Source organism: Syngnathoides biaculeatus, chromosome 2, assembly GCF_019802595.1.
Source record: "Syngnathoides biaculeatus isolate LvHL_M chromosome 2, ASM1980259v1, whole genome shotgun sequence".
NCBI lineage: Eukaryota > Metazoa > Chordata > Actinopteri > Syngnathiformes > Syngnathidae > Syngnathoides > Syngnathoides biaculeatus.
The window spans coordinates 42,455,859-42,478,553 of NC_084641.1; the positions used below are offsets into that span (position 1 = coordinate 42,455,859).

General features: G+C 44.1%; 1 protein-coding gene across 16 annotated transcripts in view; it reads left to right on the forward strand.

Moving 5' to 3' along the window:
- Positions 1 to 22,695, forward strand: part of itpr3 (inositol 1,4,5-trisphosphate receptor, type 3) — a 285,052-nt gene that overhangs the window by 16,022 nt on the left and 246,335 nt on the right. For all 16 annotated transcript variants that reach the window (XR_009792909.1, XR_009792910.1, XM_061806443.1 and 13 more), the window contains exons 3-4: positions 3,932 to 4,053; positions 11,797 to 11,883. Coding sequence is in view for 14 of the 16 variants with exons in the window: in XM_061806443.1 (XP_061662427.1) it covers positions 3,932 to 4,053; positions 11,797 to 11,883 (209 nt within the window). In the remaining 2 variants the exon portion in view is untranslated. The remainder of the gene's footprint in view (positions 1 to 3,931; positions 4,054 to 11,796; positions 11,884 to 22,695) is intronic.

Consider the following 22,695-nt stretch of genomic DNA (forward strand, 5'->3'; position numbering starts at 1 on the left):
AGGGTACACATCCATTTCAGAAAATACACATGGATTTCATTGAACTAAACAAAAGTAAGCGAAAACAATAGTGTAGTCATCATCGATGCTCTTTCAAAATAGGATTTGAACAACGGTCCTTAGAACTGTGAGGCTAACACGCCACAGCTGCTCCACCGTGCCACCCATGGTTGAGTTTATTTTTCTTAAAATCTCCTTGGGTGATGAGGGGTGAGTCTGGGTATTTTCTCTCAATCTTGTTTACTTGTTCAGCGAGTGTTAGCATTGCTGGAAATGTAGACATCAACAGGGAGGAAAGACGCAAACTCAGACGGTGGGCAAAATGTCTTACAGTTCAAGAACAGCGACTCCCATTAGTGGGCTGTAGTGTGTGTTGAGCTGTGTGATGCCCATGCATCAATTTTCATTGGTATAGAAGCATATCCTACCGCTTTTTGCTTTCACCTTCAGCTCTGAGATGCGACGCACCCGGTAACTATGGAAGACGGGTAGCGCTATAGCTCCACCAGGAACGCGTTTGTACAGCTAATTCTCTATGAAGTAGAGGGCAGTGGAATGTCTCAAGTCTTTGCTGCTCCTTATCAGCAGATGAAGCTCATCTATTTTTTTTGGGAAGGGACCGTAGAGTCACGAGATTAATAGACGGGCGGAACAATCTGTATCCTCTCCTTCAGAGTTTCACTTGGATCCTGCCTCTCATCCACCTGTGGCGTCTTCGCTTCCACACTCTGTATAGCCCAGACGCTGTTGTCGTCGCTGCTCTGGTGACTAACTCGAGGAAAAGAATTATTGAAGAAAAGTCCCGGGAAGACTCTCTCACGGTTAGCAAGTCATCGCTTGTGTATTTGAGTCCAGAGATGACCGAAAAACACTAAAACATAAATAATATTCAGGATCACTGAAGCGAGGCGTCCGCGTGTGACGGTGCTATCTTGAAATATGGAGAAAACTGGGCATTGCTCTGTTCCTCACCTCCATTACTCAGGCAGCCAACCAGATCTGTGGCCGTGAGGGGGTCGGTGCCTGTCATGGCGGCAACCCCCAAACACGTTCGTGGACACCAACAGTGAGGGATGCTGTCAAGCTGAAGAAGGAGTGCTATCTGACATTTTTGGGACTCCTGAGGCAGCTGATAAGTACCGGCTGGCCAGGCTGAATGCAGCATCGGTGGTCACGGAGGCAAAAACCTGGGTGTGGGAGGAGTTCAGTGAGGCCATTGAGAACGACTTCAAGACAGCTTCATGGAAATTCTCGTCCACCGTCTGGCGTCTTAGGAGGGAGAAGCAGTGTACTTGTCAACACTGTGTATCATGGGGATAGGGCACTGCTGACCTTAACTCTGGATGTTGTGAGTCGATGGAGAATACTTAGAAGACCTCCTCAATTCCACCAACACTCCTTCCCATAAGGAAGCACAGTCTGAGTTATCTAAGGCAGGCTCTTCTATCGCTGGGGTTGAGGTCGCCAAGGTGGTTAAAAACTCCTTGGTGGCAGGGCCCCAGGGGTGGAAGAGATCCGTCCGGAGTTCTTCAAGGCTCTAGATGTTGTGGGGCTGTCCTGGTTGACATGCCTCTTTAACATCACATGGACATTGGAAATAGTGCCTCTAAATTTGCAGACAGTGTGCTGGTCCGCCTTTTTGAGAAGGAGGACCAGACTGTGTGTTCCAATTATAGGGTGATCACACTCCTCAGCCTCCCTGGTAAGGTATATTCAGTGCTGCTGGAGAGGAGGGTCTGTTGGGGTGTCGAATCTCAGATTCTGAAGGAGCAATGTGGTTTTTGTCCTGCCCGTGGAACAGTGGACCAGCTCTACACTCTCCGCAGTATCCTTGAGGGGGCCTGGGAGTTCGCTCAACCAGTCTACACGTGTTTTGTGGACTTGGAGAAGGCATTTGACCGTGTCGCTCGGGGAGGCCTGTGGGGGATTCTTCGGGAGCATGGGGTACTGGAGTCCCTGATACGGGCTGTTCGGCCCTCATATGACTGGTGTCTGGTGAGTTTGGTCCGCATTGACATCAATAAGTCAAACTCGTTTCCGGTGAGAGTTGGACTCCGCCAATGCTGGCCTTTGTCACCGATTTTGTTCACAACTTTTATGGACAATCTCTCAAATGCAGCCAAGGTGGGAGAGTGGCCAGTTTGGGTGGCCTCAGCATCGCATTACTGCTCTTTCACGAGCTGTGGGTCATGACCGAAAGAACCAGATCCCGAATTCCATCCATCCATTTTCTAACGCTTCTCCAGGTCTGGTCGCTACTGCCAGCAATGCGGACCAAACACTGACACTGGTCATACAGGCACTGAACAGCCCGTATCAGGGGGTTTGGTACCCCATACAGGGAATCCCCGATCTCTGAATGAGATCTGTTCCTATGCTGGTGACATAAACTGAATTTCTGCGTAAGTTGGATTTCACCGTTAAAGTAAACATTTACATCAAAATACTTTGTATAAAAAACTAAAATACATTAAAATAAAAATGCATTTTTTTTCTTGACGAAAAAAGTTGCTTCAAGATCACTGCATCCTTCATAGGGGCGAAACCCTTCACATGCACTAAAATACAGGCTTTGTCTTGAATAATGATCGCTATGGTTGACCGACTGAAGCCCCAGTCTTTCCCGTTCTTCGTCTGTGTTATTGCTTTCTCAGATCTTTTTATGATGTTGAGCTTCATTTCCATGGTAATTGCTTGTCTTTTGGCTGTACCTGCATTGCAAAATCGTTAAGTTGAAATGTTGTCGCAAGAATACTCCCGGACCGCCTCCCACAGGACTCCCTGAGGGACACATAGAATGCCTTCTCCTCAAGAACGTCACTGGTCCACAGCTGGACACACTGGTGTTTGCCTGTCAAGCTAACAGGTCTGCACCATCTCCCAGTGGATCTACAACTTCTTGACAGGCGGGACACACCTGGGGAAGCTAGGGGCCACCCCCTCATCCACGTGCACTATCAACACCGGGGAACGCCAAGGTTGTTTCCTCTCCCTTCTGCTCTTCTCACTCTACACAAACAACTGCACCTCGAGGCAGCCAGCTGTCAAACTCCTGAAATTTGCAGATGACCACAGTCATCGGCCTCATCAAAGAAGGTGATGTCTGTATCGACAGGAAGTAGCGAGACTATAACTTTGGTGTGGCCAACACAACTTGGCTTTGAAGACTAAAGACTGTATTTATGATTGTAAACTTCAGGAGGCATCCTTCATCACAACCGCCTCTCACGTTGTCCAACTGTCTTGTGTCAACCGTAGAGCCTTCAAGTTCTTGGGATTACAGTCTCAAAGGACCTGAAGTGGGAGACAAACATCAACTCCATCCTCAAAAAAAGGATGGACTTCTTGTGACTTCTGAGGAAGCACCGCCTGTCACAAGACCTGCTGAGATAGTTCTACACAGTGGTGATCAAATCAGTACTTTGTACTGGTTTGGGGCTGCCACAAAAAAGCACAAACTCTGACTGCAACCGACTATCAAAACTGCTGAACGGATTGTCAATACCACCCTAGCCACCCTTGAAGACTTGCATGTCACTCAAACTCGGTCCAGAGAGAGCAGGAACCTTTCGGACCCTCCACGTCCTGGACACGACCGATCCGGGATGGGATTCTTTAGATGAAAAAGCTCATATTTGTTTCGCAAAGTTTTAAGATGGATACACTTCCTGACGCAACCCTCTGCATTTTGCTTGGGACCGGCCTGCCGATTGCACTGTGTGTATATATATATATACACAAACACACACACACACACATTCTAACCCAAGTTACCACAAGCTAATGTGTGTGACTTCAGACTCTGTTCAAGGTCTCCTTTTACACTATGATAGGAGGTTAACCTTGGCTCATGTGTGTTCAGTCCGACCTCCTGTGTTTATGGCAGTATGTTAACCTATGCTAACGTACTAATATTTATTTTCCTGTTCAGACTGCCTGTTCAAGGTGTGTCCGATGAGTCGCTACTCTGCACAGAAGCAGTTCTGGAAGGCCAAACAAGCCAAACATGAGAGAGACAAGATTGGTGATGTGGTTCTGCTGCAAAAACTTCAGGTAACCTTCACATTTGTACTACTTCCCTTGAAAATAAAAGCTAATTTTAGAAGTACATTTTCACGTTTCAAGTGCAACCAAACAGGAGAAATAAGTCTTTTAAATTTAACGCATCACAGACAAAGGTTTTGTCAACAACCTAGGCAATGAATGAACGAATTAAAAATATGCTCAGTATTTGTTATCAGTCTTCAAAATCCTGAAAAATTAGGATATCCTCCTAGGTATCAAACAATGTGACTTATTGCTGAGAGCTCTGAAATTCCCATATCTTCTGCCAATCAAATACACATACCAACGTCCTTTTCTCACGGCTCCTTTCCAGCACCGGCAATATTATACACCTTCACGGGCTGCAGAAAAGCAGGCTCTGATAATGAACATAAAGCTCGCAGCCAGGACTGTTATCCCTGTTTTGAAATCTAGCAGACACCACGCTTCTGCGCCTCCGGGACGGTATGCCAAAGGCCAAAGCCGTGTGACACGTTTCAGTCCCCACTCACCCCCACCTCACACCGCGAGGAGGAGGCTGTGGTTCTACAGCACTCATGATTATGCTGGACTCTGCTGATTCCCATCCCAGCCTCTTCACACTCTGCTGTGAACCGCTCCAATGAATGTTGGAGATCATGGCTTGATGAAGCCAACAGAACCACATCATCTGCAAAGAGTAGCAATTCAATGCCGAAGCCACCAAACCAGACACCTCTACGTCGGCTGCGCCTAAAAATTCTGTCCACAAAAGTTATTAAGAAAATTGGTCACAAAGAGCAGGCTTCATGGGGTCTGACTCTCAGTGGAAACAAGTCCAACTTCCTGCCGGCGACCCTCGAGGATATTGCCGAGGGTGTAGAGCTGGTCCACTGTTCTACGGCCAGGACGAAAGCCACGTTGCTCCTCCTGAATCTGAGATTCGACTTGCTGACGCATCCATCCATCCATCCATCCATCCATTTTCTACCGCTTCTCCGGATCGGGTCACGGGGGAAGTAGCTTCAGCAGGAATACCCAGACTTCCCTTTCCCCAGCGACTTCTTCCAGCTCTTCGGAGGAATCCCGAGGCGTTCCCAGGCCAGCTGAGTGACGGAGTCTCGCCAGCGTGTGGTGGGTTGTCCATGGGGTCTCATTCCGGTAGGACATACCCGGAACACCTCACCATGGAGGCGTCCAGGAGGCATCCGGATCTGATGCTCTAGCCACCTCACGTGGCTCCTCGAAATGCAGAGGAGCAGAAGCTCGACACTGATCCCCTCCCGGAAGACCAAGCTTCTCACCCTATCTATAAGGGAGAGCACATCTTGTGCCCATAGGAGAGGGTAGGAACTTAAATCGACTGGTAAATTGAGAGCTTTGCCTTTCGACTTAGCTCCCTCTTTACCACAATGGACTGACACAAAGTCAGCATCACTCCAGACGCTGCACCGATCCACGTGTCCATCTCTCGCTCCATTCTTCTCTCACTTGTGAAAAAGACCATGAGATACTTGAACTCCTCCACTTGGGGCGGGATCTCATCCCCGACCCGGAGAGGGTACGCCACACTTTTCCGACTGAGGACCATGGTCTCAGATTTGTAGGTACTGATTCTCATCCCAGCCACTTCACACTTGGCTGTGAACTGCTTCACTGAGAGTTGGAGATCAAGGATTGATGAAGCAAACAGAACCACATCATCTGCAAAGAGCAGAGATGCTGAGGCCACTAAATCAGAAACACTCTGTGCCTTTGCTGCGACTAGGCATTCTGTCCATAAAAGTTATGAACAAAATCAGTGACGAAGGGCGGCCTGGGCGGTGACCAACTCTCACCAGAAATGAGTCTGACTTATTGCTGGCAATGCGGACCAACCTCTGACTAAGGTCGTACAGCGACTGAACAGTCTGTATCAGGGACTTCGGTACCCCATACTCCAGAAGAACCCCCACAGGACTACCTGAGGGACACGGTCGAACGCCTTCTCCAAGTCCACAAAACACATGGAGTCTGGTTGGGCGAACTCCCATGAACCCTCGAGGATCCTGGCGTGTTGGTGGAATTGAGGAGTTCTAAGTTGTATTAGAAGTATTCTCCCCACTGACTAAAAACATCCTGAGTTGAGGTCAGTATTACCCCATCCCCATGATACACAGTGTTGACGGTCCACTGCTTCCTCCTCCTGAGAGCCGGACGGTAGAGCAGCATATCCTCAAAGCTGTCTTGAAGTAATTTTCCATGGCCTCACCGAACTCCTCCCGCACCCGGATTTTTGCCTCAATGAGCACCGAAGCTGCATTCTGCTTGGCCTAGTGGTACCTTTCGGCTGCTTCGGGAGTCCCACAGGCCTGAAATGCTTAGTCCGACTCCTCGTTCCCAGCAGACCGTTTGGCCTGCTATGTCAGACCAGCATCTTCCCCCATCAGTCAACTCAGCATCAGGTGGTGATCAGTTGACAGCTCCACCCCACTCTTCACCCGAGTGTCCAAGACATTTGGTCGCATGTCCGATGACACAACCACAAAGTCAATCGTTGAACTGCGACCTTGGGTGTCCTTTTGCCGAGTGCACATGTGGACACCCTTATGCCTGAACATGATGTTTGTTATGGACATTCTTTGATGAGCACAGAAAGCCAATAACAGAACACCACTCGGGTTTTGATCAGGGGCGCTGTTCTCCCCAATCACACCCTTGCAGGTCTCACTATCATTGCCCACGTGGGCATTGAAGTCCCCAGCAGAATGGTGGAGTCTCCAGCGCTGTCCAGCACTCCCTCTAAGAACTCCATCAAGGATGGGTAATCTGAACTGCTATTTGGTGCGTAGGCACAAACATTCAGGACCCTACCCCAACTGGAAGGCGGAGGGAGGCTACCCTCTCATCCACTGGGTGAACAACGTACAGGCCCGAAGCCCTGGGACAATAAATATACCCACATACTCCTCATTCGACCCCTTTGGAAAAATATTTCCCCACCTCTGCTCTTATGAATCCATTGCAGTTTGTGTACAAGGTTGACAGGGGAGTGGTTGACGCCAAGATATTCATCCAGGAAACCATCCACTCACATCTGGGGACCCCTAACACCATCCCGAGCCTCCTGTTTGTGGACATCTCGTCTGCTTTTAATACCATATTGCCACACATCCTCGCCGAGAAGTTCATCATCCTCTTTAAGCTGGACAACCAAGTTATTAGCTGGGCTACTGACCTCTTAGCCAACCAGCCAGAGAAGGTGTTTGTTATCAGATCTGACACATCAACAGCTCCATCAGTCGCCATGGGGCTGCGTCTGATCGCCCCTGCTTTATATCGTTCACACAGATGACTGCAGGTCCTCTCATCCTGACTGTGATCTGCTGAAATTCATGGATGATACAGTCCTGTTCTCTCTGCTTTCTGCCTCTAACCCACACCATGCCCCTTCAATGGTGTGACAGAGCCTGTCTCCAGTTTACCTCTAATAAGAGTGAAAAGTTTATGATGACATTCTCCATCAAGCACAGACAATTAGCAGGGGTTCACATAATCACCATCTGGGGGAACCCGTTGGACTGATGGAGGAATACAAGTACTTGGGCACAATATTTGACAGTTTTCCTCCAACACTGAGGAGACCCTCAAAATGTCCCACCAGAGACAATACTCGCTGAGGAAGCTAAGATCATTTGGAGTGAAGAAAGACATTCTCTTGACTTTCTTCCACTCTTTCCTTGAGTGTACAGTGAAGAAAATAAGTATTTGAATACCCTGCTATGTTGCAAGTTCTCCCACTTAGAAATCATGGAAGGGTCTGAAATTTTCATCCAAGGTGCATGTCCACTGTTGGAGAGATAATCTAAAAAGAAAAATCCAGAAATTACAATGCATGATTTTTTAACGATTTATTTGTGTGATACAGCTGCAAATTCCTATTTGAACACCTGAGAAAAACAATGTTAACATTTGCAGTAGCCTTAGTTAGCAATTACAGGGGTCAAACGTTTCCTGTAGTTTTTCACCAGGTTTACACACACTGCAGGAGGTATTTTAGCCCACTCCTCCACACAGATCTTCTCTAGATCAGACAGGTTCCTGGGCTCTCGCTGAGAAACATGGAGTTTCATTTCCTTCCAAAGATTTTCTAGTGGGTTTAGGTCTGGAGACTGGCTAGGCCACGGCAGAACCTTGATATGCTTCTTATGGCGTCACTCCTTTGGTTTCCTGGCTCTGTGCTTCCGGTCATTGTCATGTTGAAAGACCAAGCCACGACCCATCTTCAATGCTCTGACTGAGGGAAAGAGATTGTTCACCCAAATCTCACATTCAGGTGTCATCCTTTCCTTAATACAGTGCAGTCGTCCTGTACCGTGTGCAGAAAAACACCCATTATGACCAAAAAGTTCCAGCACATCCCACATCCACACTATTGGCACCAGTCAACACATTTCCATCTCTATCCTTAATCACCCCTACCTGCTGCACATCCTTCCCATCTCTATCCCTCTGTCTGGCCAACCTGTAGAGATCCTTTTTTTCCTTCTTTCGTGTCCAACCTGTTGTACATGTCTTCATATGCCTCTTGTTTAGCCTTTGCCACCTCTTCGTTTGGCCTACGTCCCATCTCGATGTACTCCTTTCGCCTCTCCTCAGTCCTCTCAGTATCCCACTTCTTCTTCACTAATCTCTTTCCTTGTATGACTCCCTATATTTTGGGGTTCCACCACCAAGTCTCCTTCTCCCCTTTCCTACCAAAAGACACACCAAGTACTCTCCTGCCTGTCTCTCTGATTACCTTGGCTGTCGTTGTACAGTCTTCCGGGAGCTTCTGCTGTCCATCGAGAGCCTGTTTTACCTCTTTCCGAAAGGCTGCACAACATTCTTCCTTTCTCAGCTTCCACCACGTGGTAGAATAATTTAAACCCTGCTCCCAAACTTCTAGCCTTACTACCTTTCCACCTGCTCTCTTGGATGCACAGAATATAAACCTTTCTCCTAATCATCATGTCAACCAACTCCTGAGCTTTTCCTGTCATAGTCCCAACATTCAAAGTGCCTACACTCAGTTGTAGGCTCTGTGCATTCCTCTTTTTCTTCTGACGATGGATCCGGTTTCCTCTTCTTCTTTGTCTTCGACCCACAGTAGCTGAATTTCCACCGACGCCCTGCAGGTTAGCAGGGGGCGGGCGTTGTTAACCCGGGCCACCACCGATCCGGTATGGGATTCTTTAGATGAACGCTCATATTTGTTTGGCACAGTTTTTTCGCCGGATGCCCTTCCTGACGCAACCCTCTGCATTTATCCGGGCTTGGGACCGGCCTACAGATTGCACTGGTTTGTGCCCCCATAGGTTTGCATTAGACTAACAGGTCTTTGAGGGTCAGAATTCTAGCTGATGGTGTTCAAATATTTATTTGCAGCTGTATCACACAAATAAATTGTTAAAAAATATGTATTTCTCTCACAATGGACATGCACCTATGATGAGAATTTCAGACCCGCTCCATGATTTACAAGTGGGAGAATTTGCAATATAGCAGGGTGTTCAAAAACTCATTTTCTTCACTGTAATCTAAAAGGAAAAATCCAGAAATCGCAATGTATGATTTTTTTTTTTTTTTAACGATTTACGATTTTCTCTGGGTTTCATCTCGTTCACTTGAGCGCCAAATTTACCCCCACAAGTTAGAAAAAACATGTCTTTGGAATATTTATTTTCGATCGGAAAAAGGCCCAGTAAAGAGATCAAAGAGCCTATGACGTAACTTGTGCCTTTTTGAAGAGCTTTGCGAATAAATGGACGCAGATGATTCTCTTATACACGGAAATAAGATGGTTATCCAGAGGGAAATTGCTCACAAGAGTGTTTAAATTACGAGAGCCGCTGCGAAGATTTCTCTCATTTCCGACACATTTGTGAACCTGGGTTTTCTGGCAGTCTCAGTACTTTGGGTGGGCGATCACAAGAAAAAAAAGGGGTGTGTACATGTGCCCAGTCATATGGGGAAAGAAAAAAAAAAGTTCCACGTTTGGAAAGCACAGAACAAACCCATCGTAGTTTCTCTAAGCTAAGCAGAGATAGTTAAGGGCAGGGACCCTTCCTTAAATTGTCTGTGTGCGTACGTGCGCACGACCTTGCGAACATTTGAAATATGGGCACTCACGTGCACGAACCTAAGTTCTAATTTTGAGCCAGAAGTTGCACAGTAACAGAAAATTGATTGCCGTTGATGCAGTGCATCTCAATTATTTTCTGTCACACCCCCCCAGCAAGAAGAAAACAATTTGCGCAATTTTGCGAGAGAGAGAGAGCAAAAAAGAGAGAGAAAAGGGACTGCAGATGTGCGGTTTCGGAGCACGAGCAGTTGCTTGTGTGTACAGTTTACAAGGTTAGCAAGAGCAACCGGGGAGGAGTAGTGTTCAAGAGAGGACACGTTAATGCTGAGTGTTTAAAGGATCTAATAAAGCCTTCTGAGCAGCAAACCAGTGCTTCGTACCATTATTGTTCCCACCACCAAGATATCACCTCTGTGTTTCCCGACCACGATCAAGCGACTATTACAGGAAAGATTAACAAAGGTTTTATCATTAAAGATTTAATTAAATACGTGTACTGTTGTGATCTTAGTCTCAAATAAATAAAGTATAAATACTGTTTACATATTGTAATCATACTGGTACCCAGATACACATGCATGGAAATTCCTGGTGGTGATGGATTTCTGTATTTATGATTCTGATTATTCTGATTCTGACTGTGACACATTTTTCTGGTTGTTATTTCAAGTTATATTTGAAGTTTAATTTTGATCTTAAAGTTAATTATGTAACCATCCATCCATCATCCATCCATTTTCTTAGTCTCTTATCCTCATGAAGGCCACAGGAGTACGGGAGCCTATCCCAGCTATCAAGTTGCAGGTGGCAGGATACACCCTGAACTGGTTGCCAGCCAATCGCAGGGCACACGGAGACAACAGTCGAACTCACAATCATACAATTTAGAGTGTCCAATTAATGTTGCATGTTTTTGGGATGTGGGAGGAAACCGGAGTGCCCGGAGCAAACCCACGCAGGCACGGGGAGAACATGCAAACTCCACACAGGCGGGGCTGGGATCGAACCCAGGACCTCACAACTGTAAGGCCAACACTTAACAGCTGATCCACCTTGCCGCCCTATATAACTACAATGTTTAAAGTTTTTTGTATTTTTTTTGGGTGTGTGTGATGTGGCGGGGGCTACCCCTTCTTCATGTAAACCGCTTATTTGAGGTATTTTCAATCTTCTTCACACTATTTTATCCTTGGAAAAAGGGTTTCTTTGATTTTTTTTTTTTTCATGGCAATTTTGATGGGTGTATATTTTTTAAAGATTTTTGCTATTCATGATCAGGCCAGGTTCACTCTTTATAAATTTTAGTATTTTTTTTAATGTATTTTTATAAACGTGTTTCTGTTCCTTTCCACTGTCAGTAGTTTTTTTTTATTAAGCTTTATTTTGTTCGATGATACAGTGCTTCAACTCAGTGTTATGAGATATTATGATTATGTGAAATGGCTAAGATAACTTATCACACTACACCGCTTTTATGATATTAGAATTTGACTTTGAAACAGATGAGAAAAACTTGGAAGTCAGCAAGCAATTCTGAGTGGATTGTGTTCCACTTTGGACATTGTGCTGGATAACTGATGAGCAAACGTTTGTTCAAGGCGTTATTTTAACATGAACAATTTTGTGGGTGTGTGTGTGCGTGTATGGATGCATGCATGCCTCTGTTGTAGCATGCATCCAACCTGGAGCAGAAGCAGAACGAGACTGAGAACAAGAAGGTTCATGGAGATGTGGTCAAGTACGGAGCTGTCATCCAGGTACTTTTTTTTGTCCGGCCATTTTCATGAAATGTTCTGTTGTTTGTCAATGTTAAAACTATCAGCTGTACTGCATGCACATGCTGATTCCTCATATCCCCATATCTTCTGCAGCAGCAGACACACATACAATGTATTTTTGTTGAATTTGATATTAACTTTGTATCAATACAAACACATGCACGCACACATATGCATACACGTTTTCCGCTGTACTTTTGTTTAATTCAATATTGACTATCAGTGCATGCGCGCACACACACACACATAAAGTGGGTGTGGTTGGTGCTCAGTGGGGTCATAAAGACAAATATTGCTGTAGGGAGGTGTTCGTTTGTTAGTACGTTTATGCAGCACTGGATAGATGGTTTCATTGACCGATAAATGACTGTAAGCCTGTGAGCCAGTTGAAAATAGATGACTAAAATATTCTGCCTGACTGTGAAATGGTGAAGCAAAGAAAATGTATTTTTATAGCACATTTCATACACAAGGTAACTCAACGTGCTTTCCAAAATTAAAAACATTTGAATACAAAGACGGAAAAACTAAAATAAAAATGAAAAAAATGAAAAGTACAGTAATTCCTTGTTTTTCGTAGTTAATTGGGACTAGAACCACCCACGAAAAGTGAAAAACAGTGACGTATGTTTATGTGGGTACGAGAACGTTTAAAATATGTAAACGGTATTTTTACTTTGCATATTTGAGGCAAAAAGAGATATTTAGTAAAATTTTTAAATATAAAACCTTATAAATTTAACATATTGTATTATGAATTTATAATATAAATATAAATTATGGCGGCAAGGTGGCTCAGCTGGAAAGTGATGGCCTCACAGTTCTGAGGTCCTGGGTTCAATTCCGCCTCACCTGTGTGGTGTTTGCATGTTCTCCCCATGCCTGCGTGGGTTTTCTCCGAGCACTCCGGTTTCCTCCCACATCCCAAAAACATGCAACATTAATTGGACACTCTGAATTGTCCCGAAGTGGGATTGTGAGTTCGACTGTTGTCGGTCTCCATGTGCCCTGCGATTGGCTGGCAACCAGCTCAGGGTGTACCCTGCCACCTGCCCGTTGACAGCTAGGATCGGCTCCAGCGCTCCCCGCGACCCTTGTGAGAATGAGCAGCAAAAGAAAATGGATGAATTGTTATAAATTATAAAACACTTACTGTATTACATTACTGTATAGTTAATATTCATCGCTGGGAGTACACTACATAGATATTGAAAGACGTCGCTTATCTTGTGTAGTCTTGACCAATGCAATTGCGCACTCGTCGCGCATTCTCAGCGCACATGAAAACCGATCCAGCGTAGTGAATCACAGCCTTTTAACATGGAATCATGCGGTATGTTGCTCAGCCTACTTCTACTTCCAAGCTTACCTGACACCGACCCCCTCCGGCTCATAATTACACCACCAGTGCTTTAGTTAGCAACACATTCTGGGCAACATAGAGCAAAGAGAGTTAGACATGCTGTTTACTCTCGATGATAACGGTAAAAGTAAAAAAAAAAAAAAAAAAAAAAGAAGTGCTGTTGCTTTAACGAATGTTGGGATATGTGAGTATTAGAAGAAAAAGTGGTGAAACTGGACGAGATTTTCTCTGGTCTGAAGCCAAAGTATAAAGTACAGGATGGGAGGGTGGCAAAAAAAAAAAAAACGTAATTCACTGAAGCCGCAAAAGGTGAAGTGCGAGGTAGAGAGGGATTACTGTACATTTAAAAACACTGTGTAATGTAATAAATATTAAAAAGTGGAAATACTCCAAAAAGCCTAGGAAAAAAACAAGAGTTTTCAACATGGATTTTAAAAACATTCAGACTTGGGGCTGATGTCACCTCTGTTGGCAACGTATTCCATTTGTGTACAACATGACAGTTAAATGCTGCTTGACCATATTTGCTTTGGACGCTGTGCTCTATTATTTGACCTGCATCTGTTGATCTCCAAGCCTCACTGGGTTTGTATTCCGTAAGCATTTCTTTCATGTATTCAGGACGTAAACCATTTAGTGAATTATAGACCAGTAGAAGAACTCTAAAATCTATTTAAAAGCTGACTGAAAGCCAGTGTAAAAAAATTAGAATTTAGAAGTTCTTTGCTCTGAACTCATTGTTCTGGTCAGAACCCGAGCTGCAGCATTCTGACAAGCTGCAGATATGGATTGCTCTTTTTAAGAGTCCAGTTAGAAGACAATTACGATCTAGTCTACTTGAGATAAAAGCATTGATGAACTTTTTCTGGTCTGCTTGACACATCCAAGCATTCCCTCAAGAGATGTTCTTCAGATGGTTTTCTTGTCCTTTCGGCTTTTCCCGTTCGGGGTTGCCACAGCGCGTCATCTTTTTCCATGTGAGCCTATCTCCTGCATCTTCCTCTCGAACACAACATTGCCCTCATGTCTTGCCTCACAACAATCCATCAACCTTCTCTTTGGTCATTCTCTCTCTCTTTTGCCTGGCAGCTCCACTCTTAGCATCCTTCCACCAATATACTCATTCTCCCACCTGTGGACATGTCCAAACCATCAACGTCTGCTCTCTTGAACCTTGTCTCCAAACATCCATTTTTGGCTGTCTCTCTAATAAGCAAATTTCTAATCCTATTCAACCTGCTCACTCCAAGAGAGAACCTCAACATCTTCATTTCTGCCCCTCTCCAGCTCTCCTTCCTCATCTGTCAGCCTATCCATGACCACTGCAAACAAGAACGGGGTCAGAGCTGATCCTTGATGCAGTCCCAATGCCACTTTAAATTCTTCTGTCACACCTATTGGCCTACCTCACTACTGTTCTGCTGTGCTCGTACATGTCCTGTACTACTCTGACATATTTCTCCGCCACACCAGACTTAAGCATACACTACCACAGTTTTTTTGTTTTTAAAAACTCTGTCATAGGCTTTCTCTAGATCTTCAAAGACACAAGCTCCTCCTGACCTTCACTGTACTTTTCCACGAGCTTCCTCAAGGGAAATAATGCATTTGTTGCACTGTTGCTTGAATATACTTACTTCTGTCCTGAGTCTAGCATCCACTATTCTTTCCCATAACGTCAATGTGTTGCTCATCAAGTTGATTCTTCTTTAGCTCTTCCATAGGTATGTCACCAGGACCAACTGCTTTTCCATTTTTCATCCTCTTTAGTGCCTTCTAATGTCACCTTTACTAATCATTGCCACTTCGTGGTCCATCACATCTGCCTCTTCTACTTGTCCTCTCTCATTTTCTTTATTCATCAACTTATCCAAGTATTCTTTCCATCTTTCTAGAACACGACTGGCACCAGTCAGCACATTTCAATCCCTATCCTTGATTACCTTTACTTGCTGAACATCCTTCTCATCTCTATCCCTCTGTTTGGCCAACCTATAGAGATCCTTTTCTCCTTCTTTCGTGTCCAACCTGGTGTACATATCATCATGCCTCTTGTTTAGCCTTTGCCACTTCTACCTTTGCCCTACGTCATATCTCAATGTATTACTTTCACCTCTACTTGGTCCTCTGTGTCCCTCTTCTTCGCAAAGTTCTTTCCTTGTATGACTTCCTGTCTTTTGGAGTTCCACCACCAAGACTCCTTCTCCCCTTTCCTACCTTAGGACACAGCAAGTACTCTTCTGCCTGTCTCTCGGATCACCTTGACTGTAGTAGTCCAGTTTTCTGGGCGCTCCTCTTGTCCATCGAGACCCTGTCTCACCTCATTCCAAAAGGTCACACAAGATTCTTCCTTTCTCAACTTCCACCACATGGTTCTCTGCTACCTTTGTCTTCTTAATCTTCCTCCCCACCACCAGTTATCCTACACACCATCATCCTATACTGTTGAGCGACATTCTCCCCTACTGCTACCTTACAGTCAGAGTCACCTCCTTCAGATGACATCATCTGCACAAAATATAATCGACCTTTGTGGTTCTACCTCCGCTCTTGTAGGTCACTATATGTTCCTCCCTCTTCTGGAAATAAGTGTTCACTACAGCCATCTCCATCCTTTTTGCAAAGTCCACCACCATCTTTCCCTCAAAGTTCCTTTCCTGGATGCCGTACTTACCCATTATTTCTTCATCGCCCCTGTTTCCTTCACCAACATGTCCATTACAATCGGCGGCAATCACAACTATTTCTGTGTCTGGGATGCTCAGAACTGCTTCCTCTGGTTCCTTCCAGAATTTCTCTTTTAACTCTATGTCACATCTTAGCTATAGGGCATAGCTGCAAAATCCCATTATATATAACACCCTCAATTTCAAATTTTATCCTCATCACGTGATCTGAAACTCTTTTCACCTCCAAGAAATTATTAGCCAGCCCTTCCTTTAAAATAACCCCTACTCCATGGTAAAATAATTTAAACCCTGCCCCTAAACTTCTAGCCTTACTCCCTTTCCATCAACTCTCTTGTATGCACAATATATCAGCCTTTCTCCTTATCATGTCAACCAACTCCTGAGGTTTTCTTGTCATAGTCCCAACATTCAAAGTCCCTACACTCATTTGTAGGCTTTGGGCATTCCTCTTTTTCTTTTGCCAACGAATCCGGCTTCCTCCTATTCTTTGTCTTGTCTTCTTGCGTTCTTCAGATGGTGAAAGGCGTTTTTGTGATTAATTTGATATGACTGTTGAAAGTCAGATCGGAATGTATCAGAACACCCAGGTTTCGGACTTGGTCTTTAGTTTTTAAAAATATTATTTATATTTTGTGGTGGTTTCATTGAAGAAAATTTGGATCATCTATTTATCTGCTTTAGACAGTGACACAACACCTTCATTGAACCATTGTCATCTATAGACTGCTAAATATAAATGTGTGTCATCTGCATAGCTATAATTATCAAAATTAAAGGTTTGAAAAATTTGACTCAAGGGTAGCATGATACAAGCTGAACAAGGGGGGGTCCAGCAGTATTTTATAATCTACAATATCAAAAGCTGCACTGAGATCCAACAGATCAGAATTGCCACTTTTCCTGAGTCAGTATTCAACCTTATATCATTTAGCACTTTGATAAGAGCAGATTCTGTCCTGTGATAAGTTCAGAAACCGATTAAAATGTGTCCAAAAATCCATTTTAAATTTAAGAAATAAGTGAGTTGATTCAAAATAACTTCCTCAAAAATCTTGGCACTGAAATTGAGATTTGAGATGGGTAAGCTTGCTGACATAAAAGCATCCACCTCTTTTCTTTTGTTTTTCAAGACAAGGGTTAAAAAAAATCTAAATTTCCTTCAACTAAATCTCAACAAAACTGAGAATTGTTTTTGGAAATAATGAAAAAAAAAGATAGCCATTTGTAAATACTTGGACTCCATCCATCTATCTATCTATTGTGAGGCGCTTATCCTCACGAGTGTGGCAGGAATGCTGGAGCCAATCCCAGCTGTCATCGGGCAGGAGCCAGGGTACACTCTGAATTGGTTGCCAACCAATCACAGGGCACATGATGACAGAAAACAGTTACACTCATTATCACTCCTAGGGGCAATTTAGAGTGTCAAATAAATGTATGTTTTGGGATGTGGGAGTAGTGCCCTTTAGAAAACCCATTCACGGGGAGAACATGCAAACACCACACAGGTGAGGCCTTGATTTGAACAGCAGTCGTCAGAGCTATGAGGCCAACGCTACACAGCTGTTCCACCGTGACATACCTGGATTGACTATCTTTAAAAAGCAAAGACCAAGTCTGAAACCTTAGTGTTCTGATAGATTCCGACCTGACATTCGATAGTCATATGAAATCTGTTCCTAAAATTACCTTTTACCTTCTGAAGAACATAACTACAGTGTCAAGCAGACCAGGTGAAGGCATGTTTTTATCTCCAATAGACTCGACTATTGTAATTGTCTTCTGACTCAGCTCCCTAAAAAGAGTATCAAACACCTACAGCTCATTCAAAATACTACACCTCGGGTTCTCACGAGAACAAGGGGGGCGGGAGCAGAGCATATAACTCAAATTCTAAAGTCTTTACACTGACCTCCAGTCACCTTTAGAATAGATTTTAAAGTTCAGCTTCAGGTCTATAAATGGTTTAGGTCCTGAATACCTGAAAGAAATGTGAATGGAATACCAACCTATTAAGGTTTTGAAATCGACTGACTCAACTGAAATACTGAAGTGCAAAGTCCAAAGCAAACATGGTGAAGCAGCATTTAGCTATTATGCTGCAAAAAATGAATAAGTTACCAACAGAAGTTACGTCAGCACCAACTGTGTTTTCAAATCCAGATTTTTTTCCTCATGCGTTTTAGAGTGCTTCTATTTTTCAGTGATAATTCTTGCACCATGTTTTATTTTTGCCTTTGAATGCTTTTAAACATGTAAACCACAGCTACCCCAATGCCCCAATCCAGTTTAAGCGCGAGTGATGTTTAAGTGTATTACACCAACCAAGCGACACAAGAAAGTCACATGACCTCACACAACATCTTCTATTGGGCTTCCCGGGCATAGGTATTAACACTAGACAATCCAGCTATGGTGATTGTTGTGTCGATGTGCGGTCCATTTTGGGAAGGCAGCGGCGTGCTCCTCGTGTTTATATTTAGATGAACAAAAACAACGGCTTACATGTATTGTAGAAATTGTATGGCACTGTCTGCCAGAACGTGGATACTTAAAGTGAGCCTGTCATGAAATGGATGATTTTTGGTATATTATTAATGAAAAACCCAAAGCCAATATGGTCCCATGTGTCTTTTCATCACAAAACATGATTTTGATGTATACAGCTTTTTGTAACTCCCGCCATGAAAATCCTCTCGAGGGATTTTTTTTTCAAGAAGAATCAGGAAGTGACGTAAGGAACAGCGGCGCCCCCTAGGCGACTCGTTTGTTTCCATTAGTTTTACCTCCTGGAAGGTAGCTCGTTGTTCCTTCGTGTTAGCCAAAATGCCAGCTCATTGCATTGCTGGACATTGCTTACAATATTGGGCAACTTCTGCCACCTCTGAAGGTGTCATCTTTTATTGCTTCTCTTGCTTTTAAGCAACATTCATGCTCAGATCAGGCAGAGCCGCATTTGTTGAACTTGTCATTTGTATTTTTGTGTTTAGGTTATGTTCTCAGCAGAACCGTGAAGCACACGAAACATTGGTGACTAGGGCTGATCCACTAGTACATCTTGTATCAATTGGGAAACCTACCGAGTTATCTAATACGTTCAATGTTAAATGAATTTAAGTTACGGATGGATGTTAGGGGTCATATCACAACATAGAATAACTACCTTAAAATTCTAAAATGGTCAAAACCCCCCCAAAAATACTCGATATTTTCCTTTGCAATCCATCTCCTACCGCTTTTCTGGGTTGGGCCACGGAGGCAGTACCTTCAGCAGGGATATCCAGACCTCACTTTCTCCAGCCACTTCATCCAGCTCTTCCGGGGGGATCCCGAGGTGTTTCCCAGGCCAGCCGAGAGACATAATCTCTTCAACGTGTCCTCGGTCGTCCCCTGGGCTCTTTCTGGTGGGACATGCCTGGAACACCTCACCAGGGAGGCGTCTGGGAGGAATCCGGATCAGATGCCCCAGCCACCTCATCTGGCTCCTCTCAATGCAGAGGAGTAGCATCTCGACACTGAACCCCTCCTGGATGACTTAGCTTCTCACGCTCTCCCAATCTCTAAGGGAGAGCCTGGACACCCTGTGGAGGAAACTTATTTCAGCCACTTGTATCCAAAATCTTCTTCTTTTGGTAACAATGCACAGCTTGTGACCATTGGTAAGAGTAGGAATTGAGATCAACTAGTAAATTGAAAGCTTCGCCTTTCAACTTAACTCACTCTTTACCACAATATACCAATACAAAGTTTGCATCAATGCAGACACTGCAGCGATCCGCCTGTTGATCACCCGCTCCATTCTTCTCTCACTCTTGAACGAGACCACTCGTGAACAAGACCACAAGATACTTGAACTCCTCTACTTGGGGCAGGATCTCATCCCCGATCCCGAGAGGGCAAGCCAACCTTTTCCAATAGAGGACCATGGTCTCAGATTTGGAGGTGCTGATTCTCAACCCAGCCGCTTCACACTCAGCTGCAAACTGCTCCAGTGAGTGTTGGATCTCACGGCTAGATGAAGCCAACAGAACTACATCATCTGCAAAGAGCAGAGATTGTCATGGGCGTGTCTTTTCTCGACCCAGTGTGCACCTGCTCTCATGAGCAGATGCGGCCACCTGCCTCTTTTTTCACTAATTACGGTCTTGATACATTGTCACCCGTGCAGTCTGGTCCTTGCCACATTGTGATACTTTGTCACGTTCCTGCAACTCTATGTCCTTGTCCTTGATGCTCTGTGTACCGAACCCTGCCTCGTTGATGTCCCTGCCTCTCCGCCAAGTGATTCTGACACTGATGCCTGTTTGGACTTTCTGCCTGTGTACCGACCTTGGGCTGAATAAATACACTTCCCGAACTGAACCTGGTCTTGTGAGTCGTGCATTTTGGGTTCAGCCTCATGTTCTGGTCATGACAGAAAAATATGGCCACGACATGTACCCAGCTCACTCTGATTCAGCACGCAGAGTTCTCCAGGCTCAAGGGCTCTGCCTCGCTCGACATGAGGAACATTTCCTGACGTTTGACTGCCAGTTGGAGCAGCAGGGCAACATGCTGCGGCAAGTAATGACTCTGGTCAATTCCCTGCTCAAATCTTCCCCCAGCGAGGCCGTCACCATCCTGGGGCCGATAATAGCTGCGAAATCCTTGTGTCTCTATGAGTCACTAACCTCGCTGGTTTCCGCCGCACATGACTCCAGCATTATTAGCCTATCATCACCCAGTGCGAGCTCCACTTTGAGCTTTCCCTCAGACAGAGCCAAGATCGCTTTCGTCATTTCTCTTCTGACGGGACACGTGGAAGCGTGGGTGACTGCAGAGTGGACCCGCGACGTGGACACGTGCCGAATGTGGATGTCATTTGTGAAATCCAAGGCGCAAGTGTTCGAATACATATCCCCTGAACGCGAAGCGGGTGAACTGCTTGATCAAGCTGCAGTAAGGCAAGCGCAGGGTCTCCGACTATGCCATTGACTTCCGCATTCTTGGAGCCAAAAGATAGTAGAACGACAGAGCGCTCCTAGAAGCCTACTTTCAAGGGCTGGACACAATTGCATCAGAGAACTATGACTCTTTACTTTCTAAAATTAAATCTGACTTAACCAGGTAGAATCTGCTTCCCTTTGTATGGACAAAGGGTGGAAACATTTAAAATAAATATGCTACCTAGACGACTCTATCTGTCCCAAAGCACAGCGGTAGAACTCCTGAAGGGGACATTTCAAGAATTAGACGTTAATATCAAGATTTATCTGGCAGGGTAAGAGGCCATGAATTTGTTATAAGACTCTCCAGTTAGCAAAAGACAAGTGCCTCTCTCTTGGGAACATTAAAATTTATCAAGTGGCGCAGATAAAAACTGTAGATGACATTTGTAATGTCCTACAAAGCAAAATGGAAAGATGTACAATGTATGAAATCTAAGTGATATTCCATTACAAACATTTATGAGGGACACAGGCATGGTCGAATTTTTAAAAGACACCCACCCATAATTAAAGGTGTCCATCAAGATTTGCATAAAATAATCAATGAAAACAAAGATAAGGAACCATTCTAGATAATAAAATAGGACTGGATATGAGTCATATTTTCCACCCAACGGGATGGACATAAGATTCAAACAATGGGCTGAAAAGGTGCTAATCAAACATAGTGATCTCTATGAAGGGGCACACTATGACAATTCCAGAATCTAAAAAATCTGCTTGATTGACCAACCAAGACCTTTATAGATTCTTGCGATTTAGACATTACCTTGAGAAACCAATGAAAAAGGTGAACCACAAAATAATTTGTGTATGGTTATTGCTTCTCGCTGATAGATCAGATCTGGGACTTGGAAACATATACCAGATGTATAGAACCAGGGACCTTTCCCATGTGATGCAAACGTGATAACCACTACACGATGGAAACTCGCACATACATAGAATATTACAGGAATTGGAAAGTACAATAACATTAAACTGCAGATAATGGAATAAGTATGAAAGTCATGATTCCATTAAAATTTTAAATGTTATGCTTTGGATTAAAACTGGACGCTGTAAACTGATCAGAAAACAAATACATATACAATATTTTGTTACGACCAAACATAAAAGGTAACAAGGAATTTAGGGTTTATAAAGAAAATTCCCACAGTTAAAGGTTGGATTAAAGTGGTTTAAAATATCTTTAAAGTGGAGAAGTTAACTTTGATTCTGAGGCAGGAAGAAGACAAGTTTATGATGCACTGGAAAAACTGGATAAACTTTATCACAGCATCCAAATACGTCACTGTTTAATGTGAAATAAATTCTTAAAAACCCCTGTTCCTAACCACTCAGTTCCAATCATGATTGCAATTATTTTTAATTTTCCCCCCAGTAAGACTGAAACTTTTATGCAATAAATTACATTCTATTAACTTACCAGTATTATATTTTGTTTTAATAGGTAGTATTTACTGACATAACTGGTCAATAATACAGAGCAATGGTGAGTGTAGTAAGGAACTGAAGAAACGCGTCGAAGCAGGATGGAACAGTTGGCCGAAGGTTTCTGGTGTGACAGAAGAGTAAGTAAGTAAGAGCAAAGTTTATAAAACAGTGGTGTGGCCGGACATGATGTACGGATTAGAGACTGTGGCTCTGAAGAAACAACAGGAAGCAGAACTGGAGGGAGAAGAAATGACGATGCTGAGGTTCTCCCTTAGTCTGACCAGGTTGGATAGGATTAGAAATGAGCGACAGA